The following is a 13,892-nucleotide window of genomic DNA, read 5'->3' as shown; positions in this document are numbered from 1 at the left end:
GCTCAGCTCCACTAAGTAAACGACTCTTGACAAGCAATGCTTCCTTGAGTCTTGTCTTCTCTCTCGCCCGTTCTTATTCCAGGTTGTGGTCCTCTTCGCTCCCCCAAATAACTTGGCCTGCAGGTCAGGTCACTAACCAATATTTATAAAATCCATTTTCGAAAGTATGGATTTACGAATTGTTAAGTGTAGAGAACACAGTACATTTGGCCACAGATGTATGTAGCCTTCTCCTTCCTGTGTCTGTGACCTGGACTCAGAGAAGCTTTTGCACAGACAGAAGTGAGTTCACTCAAGTAGGATGTTGGGAAATATGGTAAGAAGAGCCCTCACTGGTCAGCTTTCTCACCTATCAACTGGTGATAGATGGAGCACTATAGAAAGCCTATACAGGACTGTCTCAGGGAACCCCTTCAGAAATGACAAACCCTGTCTATATGTGACAGCAGCCTTCCTTTCTTTCTGATTCAAAGGGAACAAAATAATCACTGGTAAGTAAGAAACTGGATGGCTGAAGAAGAGAAATGGTCTTCCTAGTTGCTATCAAGATAAACTCAATACCCACTGTAAAACTACATAAGAATCAGGAACCCTGCTTTTTGTTTGTAAAAGAACATAGCCACATACAGTATTTTTATGAGACTCCGTGAACCCATGATATCAAGTAGGAGCCTCTATTTTTTTTTCATTAAAAAGCACTGGAAACCTTTCAAATAGATGGTGTGTTTGTGTATGTGTGTGTGTGTGTCCTAAAAATACTCTGAACTTCACCTACAGCTTTTCACTCACAATAGTGACAGAATAGAATATGCATTCAGTAGGCAAGGGAAAGAAAAAGGAATAAAGAATAGATTTTGGAGTCAATGCAAAATGATTGATTCTATAACAAAACAATAAAAACAATGTGTTAGATCCAAGTCTTAGATGGGACGTCCAGATGGAGCACTGAACCCTGAAAGTCTTCATGGAAACCAACTTGTACTGTGGCTGGGTCTTTGTCAACAGACTAGAGGGTACAGAGATAAAGCCTCCCTTGCTTTCCCAAGTTTTCTCTCACTTGCCTACACCCCACCCCACACCCAGCCTATTTGGAACTTATTTATTAGACCTGTTCTTTTAACCAGGACCCGCTGGGATTTGCAACTCCTGAGACAGGCTAACTGAAATAACTCAGCAACCATTCCCCAGCAGGCAGGCTCACTTCCTGGGTGCACAGAAGCTCAGCCCACAGGTACTCTTTGTTCCTGAGCGTTCATGTGACTTGAGATAGGATTCTTAGTTCAAATATGCAGAGAAACTGAACCAGAATAAGGCTCTTCATGGGAACTTTGGGTCAAAATTGAAGGATGTCAGAAAAATAAGGTGCGGATTATCTTAACAGAGAAGAATGCCATAGATAAACTAAGCTAGCTCCCAAAGTGGAACTGGCCCCACCTGAACGTCAGGAAGTGCACGGATGCTGGTAAAGGAACACAGCTAGAACCTACCTTTCCTCCCTGTTCTGGCCCACGCACACGCGCCCTCCATGCCTGGGCGTGGGGTTGCTGCAGGAGCGCTGCCGCACCTGGAAGCCGATGCCACAGGTGGTGCTGCAGGGAGACCAGGAGGTCCAGGGAGTCCAGCCTCCATTCCTGCAGGAGAGGAAGTGATTTGATACCTCAGTTGAGCCAGCTCAGTCAAGCCCCATAAGTCTATTGCCGATGTCTTTGTACCAGGGGTGAACCATTTGATTGTGTGGCCTCCGAGAGGAGGGACATCTTTGAACAGAGCACACTGCCAACCTCTGTGGCTTTGAGTTCCCTTACAGTTGGCATTTGATGCTAAAGCTCAAACCATCCCAAACGTACCTACTATGTTTGAAGGAGTTAAGGAACTTTAGTTATTAAAATCTCAACCTATTAAATTTGTATTTTATCGCACAGTATTAGAAGTGAATCCTTAACGTATAAAATTTCCAATTTTGACTCCTGACACATCTCTTATAACACATGAACAGTGTCCCTGAGATAGAAGAAATAGCTGAAATCACACACAGCACATTCTATTAAATCTAAAAGCAGTGCACGTATATGCACAGCCCTATAGAAAGCATCCGTGTTGGGAACAAGTGGAACTTTCTTCAATTATTTCAAGCCAATCTTGTTAAAAAATGAAAGGGGAGTATTTAATTCAGAATCACACAAAGCTATATGCAATCATGCAGTTGTACATATAGAATGGTATAGTATATTTAGGAATAAAAGAAAAACAAAGTGAATCTATTTCACCAAAGTCATTCACAAAATAGAATATTGACACACATTTTTTATTAGTGTAATTATTTTCATAAAGTGACAATATATTCAGGATCTTTGTAATTTAAATCTCCCTTACAATTTTTCCTGAGCTATTAAAAAAAGTGTGCATATTTTATTACTTGGGGCATTAGAACATTCATTGTATCCTATGGATATTGTATGTGGACCTTCTTTTTTCTTTTTTAAAGATTCATTTGTTTTTACATTTTGTCGCATATATATCTCCACACCAGAAGAGGGCATCAGACCCTACAGGACTACAGTTATAGACAGCTGTGACCCATCTGCTGTGGGTGCTGGGAATTGAATTCTTCCTCTGGAAGAGCAGCCAGTGCTATTAAACTCTGAACCTTCTCTTCAGTCTCAGAACCTCTATTTGTTAATCACACAGCATCCCCATAGGCATCCTGCATCCTCAGCTGCTTTATTTTCATGAGCTTGGGATAAGATCAGTTCACAGCAGCCTTCATTTTCCCTTTATACTTTGCTTTAAGAACACAAGAGTGTATAATGGTAATACTAAAGAGATCAGTTTAAATATATAAGTTGACACAATTAACAAATTATGTAGTTAAGATGAAGCTTTATGAGGAGTTTGAAACATATTTTGTAGTCTTCTAGTTTACCAGCTGAAACCTAACACTAACAGAAACAAAATAGATATAGTTTAGTGCATGGTAAATTGTTGATTGTTGATAATTTTATCAAACTGAGACCACCTCCAACATCAGTCATAAAAATAACAAGCCATTTTTCTATACCCTTCTACCTACAGCCTTACACGTGGCCAAAATAATTCATGGGGTTATTAAAACTTTACAACATATTTTAATATTCTTTTAAAACTCTTAATTTCTTAAACTTTTGGAAATATATATGGCTTTATGACACATTCAATTTATGATATGAAGAACATGTTACCTGTGCAGTGATAGGTAAATAAAAGTGTCTAAAACCAACAGACTGTAGGAAATCAGACAATAAATGAAGCAAGTTTATCAGTAACTTTATCGTATGGACTTGGCTTTGCATACTTCTAGAAGCTGTTTAGAGGCAGAGTCAGGGAAAACCACAGAGCCTTGTGGAGTAATCACACAGCATGGGAGATGTTGATACCTGGTCATCTGCTTACACTTCTACAGCATCCCTGAAACAGGCTGGTTTCCTTAGGATTTTAACCTGCAATAAGCTGGTCAAGCTTGTTTAGAGGGTGACTTTTCAACTGGAACAAGAGCTGAATCCCTAGTGATGAACAACTACAGCCCAGCACTCCAGTCTTCCCATAATGAAATAGCTCATTGTCATCTTCAAACTAAGTCCCGCAACCTACATCGTGTTTTCTGTTTTATTACATAACCTTATCTCTGTGGCCCTCCTTGGCTTCTGTAAACTTTATGTGGTGATAGAACCCACCTTGAAACTGCTACAGATAGAAACGCACATCAGATCTGCTCATGAGGACAAGGCTTGCCTTTTTTCTCTGCACACCCTGTTCTGCCCACCCTTCCTGCCCTGGGCTCTCACACAATTCAATTACCCAATCTGATCTTCAGCCATTTGCTTCGTAGACAGTTTCCCTCATTGCTTCTGCATCTTAGGCTCATGAAAACTAGCTATGGTGTTAAGAAATGGCCTATTTGTAATCAAGTGAAGAAGGGACTTGCAAAATGACCCAAGAACCTCTCCAGGTGCAATGCTCTACAAGGGAAGCAGGCAGGACATGTGACTGTAGTTAGAGAAGAACAGGAGGCAACTCAGATGACCCCAGTGGATCACAACAACCGGACTGTGCTGGTTTCTAATGGTCTGAGGTCAGAGAGCTGGGGTATACTGAGTTCTGATCTACTACAGCATAGAAAAAAGATGCATTCCAGATCATGCATCACGATCTACAAGTAGGGATTAACAGTCACATATTTCAGGAAGAGATTAAGTAATAGATATTTCCATCAAAGAAGCCAATTATATTAAGTAAAGTAGCAATATTTTCCTATCCAATGACAAGTGCATAAACAGTTTAAATTCACAATTTAACCTACAGTTTGAATTTTCCCCCATAAATGATGTAATCACTAAGTGACAGGTACCCCATTCTTCTTGCCACTTCCATCTACTAAAGGATGGTGTGTGTTAAGAATGGCTGCCCAGATACCACAACAATCCAAGAAAAAACGAGAATGTCAGAATGATCTGAGGCACACACCTGGAACAGTTGGTGATCTCCATTCTAGGGCCCTCACACTGCCAGCCACCACATTGTGGAGCTGGGCTGTCACAGGAGCGGGACCGGCAGAGGCAGGATCCCACAGCAGTGCCATCGGTGTGTGTACAGGGCGTCCACGGAGACCATGGGCCAAAACGCCCATCTACAGTGAGATTTCTCGTCTGGAAGGCAAATACAAGCATTGGTGTCAGAAAGGGTAAAGCTTTTAAAAACACACACACACACACAAAAGATCTCTCAAGTGGCAATCACAACTTTTTCAAAATTTGAAGAAAATTAAAGTTGGCAGTGTGTATGGAAAGATTTCAAAGTCATGCAGCCTAGGTCACTGCTAGAGATAATGAGAAAGAGGGACTGTGGAGGAAAAGAAGCAAAAAGATACAGGAATGAGGAACGGAGGGAGGAGAAGAGCAAGAAGACAGAAGAGGAAGTGGGGGAGAAAAGACCCACAACTCACGAATGAGGTAGAACTGCCCACCAATATGGGTAACTCAAGGAATAAGAAAAAAAAATAGATGTACACATCTGATGCATGGCTTTATACACCTTAAAACAACGAAAGTCCATGAAAGATTAATCCAGGCTGGTTTCATATGTTACCTCCAAGTGACAGTGTTTGATGCCAAGCTCATCTCAGTATCCTCATGAGCAATGAGATTGCTATAGTTCTCAGACTTCTTGCCAAAGCTATGCTGTGAGCACCACTCAGAGCTTGTATGTTGGCCAGGAAGGGCTTGGCATCGGCTTATGACTATATGTAATAGCTACTAAGGGCACCGCAAGGCTGCTGCGGAGGATGGACAACAAGCTCATGTGGCACTTGTGTTGAGTTGTACAGAGTGGAAAGGAACCTCTAAAGCAGCTGGACTGGATGCTTGATGCCAAGGACAGCTTGGGTGATGACAGAGGAATAAATGTGTCAGAGGGATACATGGCTGGGCTCTTCCCTGTCATGGAGAGCCAGTGACAGATGCCTTATTGGCATTGGGTTTGGAAGAAGGAATGCTAGGCAGAGACAATGAGAGAGGGTACAGTGACATGGCTGAGGGTACAGTGTTGGAGACTCCTGCAAGGCACTGCAGGCAGAATGCTGAGTAATGGGTCTGAGTGTCGTTGGGATATCAATTCTTGAACACTGAAGAGTGAGCAGCTTTCTGACACATATAATAGAAGATCTCTGGAAAAGTACTCTTGGGGTCAAAGGTTAAGTTCCCTGTCCAAGGCCTCCCTTCAAAAGGGACCAGAGAAAGTCCCAGCCTCTTCATTTTAATACAAAGACAGGTGAGTCTTAGGCAATGTGATGATGATCTGATGATAACTATATTTTCTCTCTGCATTCTCTGGCTCCTGACTCTCCCCTCAGCCAGCCAGTATGTGAAAGGCACCAGTCATAGAAGCAGCAGTATTTTTGATCCATGGTTTCTCTAAGTACTATGGGAAATGTTTACATATTAATGTGGTTTTCTCTGCCATCCACAGTGACAGATATGGCTCTACAGTGTCATTCTCTATTCCTTCTTTTTCCCAGTCAACATTAATGCTGTTTATTTCTTTAGGTGGCAGAACTGAACCCTGCTACCAATCTCTCTTATTTCTAAATAAACTGTGTCCAGAAGGAGGGCCTGGGCCTGCCCTATCTGAGAGTAAGCTAGAACACAAGTGGACAAAGGAACATTTCCCAACAGTAAGCTTCCTTGTCTCCAAGATCCCCATAAATAACATTTCTGGCCACAGCTCCTACTTGGACCTCCAGGTTCCTTGGAAACCACATGCTTCTAAGGAGCAACATGCCTTGTATGCAAGATGATCCAAGCTTTTGAGTTGCCAGGCGCTCTTGTTAAATCAGTGAAGTTCCTACTTTGGATATTTTTTACATTGATGCTCTGATCTCTTTTTTGCTTCTATCCATTACTTAACTGAGTCTATGTTAATAATCCTACACAGACCATTGCCTGAGACATAAACAATGTTATTCTTGTTTTCATTGTAAAAAGCCCATGTCTCCTGTTCAGAGACTAGGCATCAATTAAGCATGACAATTCATATCATATCCATATATGCACAGCCCACACTATTATGACTATTCATATTGGCCATTGCTTCTCTCTGTACTAGGTGTTGACTGTCTGAGACAGGGAGGAGCTGCCCTGGAAACCTGTAGAGTTAGTTCTCCACCACTGTGCCCCAGGGTACTGAACAGAGATAAGACTCTCAACTCCATTGCCTGCCTGCCCAAGGTGGGGCATCCATCAAGGGAAATGAGAAGTGATAAAAATATCTACCTACAAGGTGTGCTGGGGGATGCAGGAAATGGCACACCTGTGCTTGCCAAGCAGATAGCCCAAGGCCTCCCTGAGTAACAGACACATCATCAGGTAGGATGTTGTTCCCATTCTGGTTTCAAAGATTAATGAGAGATACATGCTTCTGCATTGGCATTCATGAGAGTGTCTCAAAGCAGACTAGATATGGATGACAAGAAACTGCTCAAGTGTCCAGAGACCCAGCCAGAGGGATTTTTGGGGGAAGAGGAATATGGGACAAAAATTCTTACTCTAGATAAGAAGATGAAGGTGAGCTACTGCTATTGTGGGCATTTTCACATTGAAAATGTTATATAATTTTAAAAATCATGGGCAGGTTTATACCTTTGACTGGCATTGTTCAGGAATGAAGCAGAGTGCAGATTGAGCTTTTGGTGAGCAGATAAACTAGGAAAGAAAGGACTAGAGAGCTCAGAGCTGAATGATGCCCAGTGGTGGTGGTGGGGTCGCTGGCTACTCTGTACATGACAAACAGGTGCCAGATGCTCTTAGGCAAGCCAACTCCATATGAAAACAATGTGTCAAAGCTCTTCAAATCTGATACAGAAATCTAAACAGGGAATCTAAGCAAATATATAAGTCAAGATAAGTTGAAGAGGTTTGAACAGTAATACACAGAGCATGGACATTCAGGCAGTTTAACAAATTATCCCTTCTAAGAAGGAATGAAGCATCCACACTTTGGTCTTCCTTCTTCTTGAGTTTCTTGTGGCTTGTGGATTGCATTTTGAGTATTCTGAATTTCTGAGCTAATATCCACTTATCAGAGAGTGCATGATATACCCATCTAAGGAGTTGCAGAGACAAACTATGGAGCAGAGACTGAAAGAAGGATAATCCAAAGACTGCTCCAATTGGGAATCCTTTCCATATTCAATCATCAAACCCAGACACTATTGTGGATGTCAGCAAGTAATGGCTGACAGGAGCCTGATATAGCTGTCTCCTGCAAGGCTCTGCTAGTATCTAACTAATACAGAAGTAGAGGCTCACAGCCATCCATTGGACTGAGCATAGGGTCCCCATTGAAGGAGCTAAAGAAAGGACCCAAGGAGCTGAAGGGTTTACAGCCTCTTAGGACGAGCAACAATATGAACTAACTAGTACCCTCAGAGCTCCCAGGGACTAAACCACCAACAAAAGAGCACACATGGTGGGACTCATGGCCCCAGCAGCATATGTATAGCAGAGAATGGCCTAGTTGGTCATCAATGGGAGGAGACACCCTTGGTCCTGTGAAGGTTCTATGCCCCAATGTAGGGGAATGCCAGAGCCAGGAAGTGGGAGAGGGTGGGTTGGTGAGCATGGGGAGAGGGGAGGAAATAGGGTTTGTTTTTTGTTTTTGTTTTTCGTTTTGTAATTAATAAATTAAAATAAAAAATAAAAAAGTAAAAAAATAACAAATTATCCCAACTATAACATTTTACATAAAATGACTCTTCCACACGGAGAGACCAACTTTTCTGTTTATGAGACTCTGAACTAGTTCTGATGTTAGAAAAGGAAGCAGAAGCCTCTAGAACTTTACTTCTAGTTTAGGATAAAGCAAGCCTACAAACAGCCCAAAAAAAGTAAAAGTCACAGAAAGAAATGTAGCTATGGTAGTTGGGGCATCACACTGAAAAACACGTGTGTGAGTTTGTCATGACCCCAACAGGAGGCAAAATAGTGGCTTGTAGGATTATACATGGAGATGAAGAGACAAGAGAGCATGAGGGAAAGATCCAGAGATGCTGTGGAACCCAGGGACCATCTGTGAAAGGAGCTTCAGCTAATGCTGGAGCCAGGTGAGAGTCAGAGCTAGACAGGAACTGCCATGTCCACCCTGAGTCATCCCATCATAGAACCCTGGCAAAAACATAGCCCTCAACTGAAGGAGGGCTAGGGAAACACACCCCAGGCTCCCTCCACACACCATGACAGTCATCAGCTGAATCCAGGGTGGGTGGGAGTGGCAAGTTGAACTGTCCTGACCAAGGACAGACAGCCTTGGAAAGCAGAGTCGGTGAAGAAACTGAGTTCCTGGATACAGCTGGCCACTTATACTCATCTCACTTCTCAGAGGAGGAGGAAAGGATAGTGTAAGGGTAAGGACAATTTAATTATTTAAGTTTCTGGGTCCTCTAAATACTGGTTAGTACTTTTAGAAGAAGAGATGATTGGAGGAAAATTAGAAGATTTGGTGCAAAGATTATTCCCTTCAAGTTCACCTGCATTCTATGTCTCCCTGAGGATACAAAGGAGCTAGGCAGAGCAATGACTTGGACATGTATCTTTCTGTATGATATACAGCAAAAGCCAGTGTTATAAGGTGAAGAAGAAATAGTGTCACAATGATGAAGAAAAGAAAATGGAAAAAAAAAATCACCAACAAGGCTAACCTATGTGTTTCTTTGAAATGGATTGCTTGTTCTGTAGGGAACATGGAATTCTCAATATTGTAATTCAAAGAGGCTTGGATAAGAAAGCTGGAGTAGGCAAGATTTTATGAAAGAAAACAATCTGAATAAGAGGGGTTTGAGAGTCTTTATACCAATGATCACCCAGAATTATCCAGAAGTTTGCACTCAAGGCCAAGGCTAATGATGGGCCCTAGCCTGTCTAAGGAAGTCATAGTTTGAATATAAACATTCCGAACACTCACATGTTAAAAACCGGGTTCCTAGGAAGAGCAGGATTCAGAAGAGAATGAACTAAGAGGACAATACCATTACTAATGGGTCATTACATCAAGTTTACCACTCGATAGACTGTAAGTAAGGCCTATCAAAGATGCTGCCTCTCCTGAATGCAGCTTCCTCACCACTAGATAGACCACAGCTGCCTTCTTTCTTGGGGAATTCGTTACTATGGCTACAATCAGTAGGTCATGGGATATGGTCTAACCCCTCGACCCCTGTCTTCTTTCTGTGCTGACTTCCAGGAGGTTAGCATCTTTGATCACTGCCATGTTCTCCCTGCCATCGTGGTTAGTAAGCCTTGCCTCAGGCCCAGAATCAATAGATGTTAGTTAGTGATGGTGGACTTAAACCGTGGGGCACAATAAATTTGTTCCCTTTAAAGTTGGCTTTTACAGCTGCTCTGTCACAGCAGCAAAAAGGTAAATGACACACATGGATTCCTGGTGACTTTGGTCAGGGCTTGATCTTAGGAAAACATAGGACCTAATTCTTGTAGATGACCTAAACGTGAGTGTGTAAGGAGCATCTATAAAAAGTATTTTTCTCCAGCTGAGAGAGAAAAAGTGCTTCTGCTTTTTAAGTCCCTGCTGGTTTGAGCACTGGCATGTGAAGGTAGAATGTAATGTAACATTCATCTTTTATGACATCCTAATCATGTCCCTAGTTATTTCTAGTTGTCCCTAGCAGGCATCCTACTTGTTTCCTATTGAGATCCACCATACTTGTTAGTCTCAGTTCTTTCTGTGAGTCTGGTTAGACATGAAGGTTTTAGGCAGAGAGATGCTTTTAGAATTCTCTTCCTAAATATATACCCAAAGAAAAGATGAGTTAATACCAATGGCACAGAAAAGGGGAGGGGTTATTCGACATGTGTGACAGCAAATAAAACCCACAGTAGTCATTTTCATAAGCTAGTGGAAGAAGAAAGAGGGCCATTGGGCAGCCACTGGTTGGAACAGGCATAAGATAAGAATGTGGCAACAGTGACTAATTTACAAGGAAAGAAGGCAGTTTCAGTTCTGTCCAGCAGTGAGGAAGCTGCAGGTAGGAGAGGCAGCCCTTTTCAAATCTTCTGGAGGTTTGTTTGTTATGAAATGTTCTGGAAGAACTTGTAAGCCTCAGTGAAGCAGTGGAGCGAAAGGGAGTGAACTCCCCGTACACTCTTCAGCCTCATGCCTGATTGGATGCTGTATGTCTTAGATTGAAGGTTGGCCTAGAAAATGGCAATAGGAATAATGGTACGCATCTTGGAAATTTGAATATTTTTAACAAGTTCATAATTGTCCTTGAAACGATACCTGAAGTAAAGGCCTAAGTGCTGACAATTGGTACCGTGAGCAGTTACTTGGCTAGCATAGACAAGGTGTGAGTCCTACCTCAGGAGTGGAAAAACAAAATGAAAGAAAGCACTTTAGAATAAACTGTCAAAGTTCTTTCCAGATTTCTCCCAAGTGATTTTCTTCTTGAAGCATGCACTTTATACTATTAAATACAAAGCCCGAGTAAAAGGTGCACTACCCATTGGCAGTGCGTGACCATCCTGGAGAGGATTCAGAGTGTCAGCAGCTCACTGAATCCTCACCACATCACAAGTCATATCCACCCACCAGTGTAAAGAAGTTGGCTCAGGAGCATGTGAAATGCTCTCAGCCACCTTTGTATAATATGGCTCTGTTATAGCTTTCTCCTGTGAGAGGCTCCCGGGAGTCAGGTGTACCCTACTTTACCTCCCTGCCCACTGAGGAAATAGTGACTTTCAAAGGGCCAGCTAAAGAGGATCCACTTTTGTTACTAAGAATAATATTTTCATGTTGATTTATTCATGCACTAATTCTCTGCTGGCCTACTGTGTACACCCTTCAATTGTGGGCACCTGCACCTCTGCTCACACCGATATACACACATATACAAATAAGTAAAACTATAAAGTCTTTTCTTTAAAGTACTCAGGGTCTGTGACAGGGCTGTACCCAGGTCTCCAGCACGTCTTTATATTGGTCATTTTTCCTTATATTTATGTTTGTGTGTGTGTGTGTGTGTGTCCCAATGTAAAGAGAATGTCACATGTGTGTTTGACCACAGAAGGCAGAAACAGTCATTGGATTATTTGGAAATAAAGTCACAGGTAGTTGTGAGCAAAGTAGCAAGATTTTTAACCATGGGTCCACTCCTTCAACTACTGTTATTTTATGGCTAAATTGAAGTCTTAAATTTTTATCTGGTCTTCTTTTCTTCAGAATTACTAGACCTTCCTTTATTTTCAAGGTTTTTTTTTTTTTTTTTTTTTTTTTTTTTTTTTTTTTTTTTTTTTTTTATATATCCACATGCAGTGACTATACAAAGCAGGATATTGAATAAGCTACCCAGGAAGTTTTGCCTTATATTATGACATCAATTTAATATCCACCCTAAGCTTATCTCTCCAGATGAATTATAAGGCAAGACTGTACCTTTGCAGAGGACTAGGATATAGTCTTGTGCAGCCTCTAGCAATCTAGGGACGATCTATCTATTCTTAGTGCTTGTGACACTTAAGAGGACATTGCTTCTTAGGTCCACTTTTCCACATGCAGGCCCCCCCCAAAAATTCTCATCACAACAAATGCTGGTGCCTTGTTATTGTATATTTTTGGCTTCCAGAACTGTGAGTAATATATTTCTGTGCTTTAGAAAGGACTCAGTGCTGGGTATTTTCCTATAGCATGACAAGCCGAGTAAAGCAGGTGTAAGTGAGACACAGTGTGTGACGTTTGAGTGGGACAACCATGCTAGGAACCCACTGGTACCCCGTCACAGGCCCTGAGTACTTTAAGGAAAAGACTTTATAGTTTTAGTTATTTGTATATGTGTATATCAGTGTGAGCGGAGGTGCAGGTGCCCATGTGGGCCAGGAGGTGACATTAAGGAAGTTGTGAGCCTCCTAATGTGGATGTTGGAAACAAACTTGGGTTCTCTGCAAGAGCACTGCATGTTCCCTAATTGCTGACCCAACTGACCTAAGTGTTTGGAGATTTAGTTTTTTGGTGAGTTCACACAAGTGTGTCTGGGGTGTCACTTCCTATCAGTATGTTTTTAACCAAATAAACTCAATTTAATAAAACCACGTTCTTTCAACATATACTTTTACATAAGATATAAAATGCCTGTTTTTCTTTCAATGCCTCAGCTTATTAAAAAAAATAGCAAGTTCTACTTGCTTGGGTAAAGACGTAGGTAAACAACCTTCAGAAGGAATGAGAAATATTTACTGATTGCAAAATTCTCTTGGCATTTACTATTTCCAAAATCAGTTGGCATCTTAGAATTCATTCAACACTGAACCTACAAGGTCATCATACTCTGGCAATCCATCTCTGGCCCAGCAAGTGTGAACTCCTGGGTTTGGGCCTCAGTATGGAAAATACAACCTGAGAGACCATCTTAAAGTGACAGCGACATATATAGCACACACTTTAAAGCCAGTATTATATCAAAATCATGAAATGTGGATACCACAGACTTATTTAATAATAAGATATTTTATTTTAGTGAAAGAAAAGAACAAATAACATGGAAGTGACATTTTAAAATAAAAATTTTAAAACCTAGTAAGATTATTGCTGTGTTTTTATTATTATTCTTAGCTTGCCAAAATTATATCTTGATGTGAGCAAATCCATTATGTAAGAGGATGGATCTCTATACAATAGATGCATCTCATGTCTAGAGAGACAAGTCTTGCTATGTGTGACCGACACTGGGTCTGTGGCCATATCTCAGAGCTGTAATTAAGGCTCACTGCATGCCCATGTTGCCCTGAAAAATTAACAGGATCTATCATCCTGACTTGAGACAATATGGTGACAACTCTTAGGTCATGTCTCAAACATGGGATACCTCCATTTCCTACTTTTACTGTAAAATATTCAAGATGTGCATCTGTTATAAAGCAAATGCATGGGGGTAAATTTTCCTCCACATAATTGTCTTAGCTCTGATGCTCATATATGTAACCATGGATGCAGGGAGAAATGTTCTTACCATTTAAGAGAAACTTTACCTGCCTCTTACACTTTTTTCAACCATTAAAAATGCAAGGACAATGGATGACTGTGAGCTTCTACCAATGAAGGAGCTAGAGAAAGGACCCAAGGAGCTGAAGGGTTTGCAGCCCCTTAGGATGAACAATAATATGAACTAACTAGGACCCTCAGAGCTCTCAGGGACTAAAACTCCAACCAATGAGTACACATGGTGGGACTCATGGCTCCAGCAGCATATGTATAGCAGAGGATGGCCAAGTTGGTCATCAATGGGAGGAGAGGCCCTCAGCACTGTGAAGGTTCTATGCCCCAGTGTAGGGGACTGTCAGGGCCAGTAAGAGGGT

The 13,892-nt window shown here is 41.5% G+C and overlaps 1 protein-coding gene across 3 annotated transcripts in view; it reads right to left on the bottom strand.

Annotated features, from left to right (window-relative positions):
• The window catches only part of Sema5a (semaphorin 5A), a 441,538-nt gene that overhangs the window by 65,793 nt on the left and 361,853 nt on the right, over positions 1-13,892 (bottom strand). For all 3 annotated transcript variants that reach the window (XM_031359853.1, XM_031359854.1, XM_031359855.1), the window contains 2 exons: positions 4,501-4,682; positions 1,488-1,631 (listed from right to left, as the gene is read on the bottom strand). In XM_031359853.1, the coding sequence (XP_031215713.1) occupies positions 1,488-1,631; positions 4,501-4,682 (326 nt within the window). The remainder of the gene's footprint in view (positions 1-1,487; positions 1,632-4,500; positions 4,683-13,892) is intronic.

This window comes from Mastomys coucha, unplaced genomic scaffold, assembly GCF_008632895.1.
Source record: "Mastomys coucha isolate ucsf_1 unplaced genomic scaffold, UCSF_Mcou_1 pScaffold8, whole genome shotgun sequence".
Classification (NCBI taxonomy): domain Eukaryota; kingdom Metazoa; phylum Chordata; class Mammalia; order Rodentia; family Muridae; genus Mastomys; species Mastomys coucha.
The sequence above is the reverse complement of the archived record's forward strand: the minus strand, read 5'-3'. Positions and strand labels throughout refer to the sequence as shown.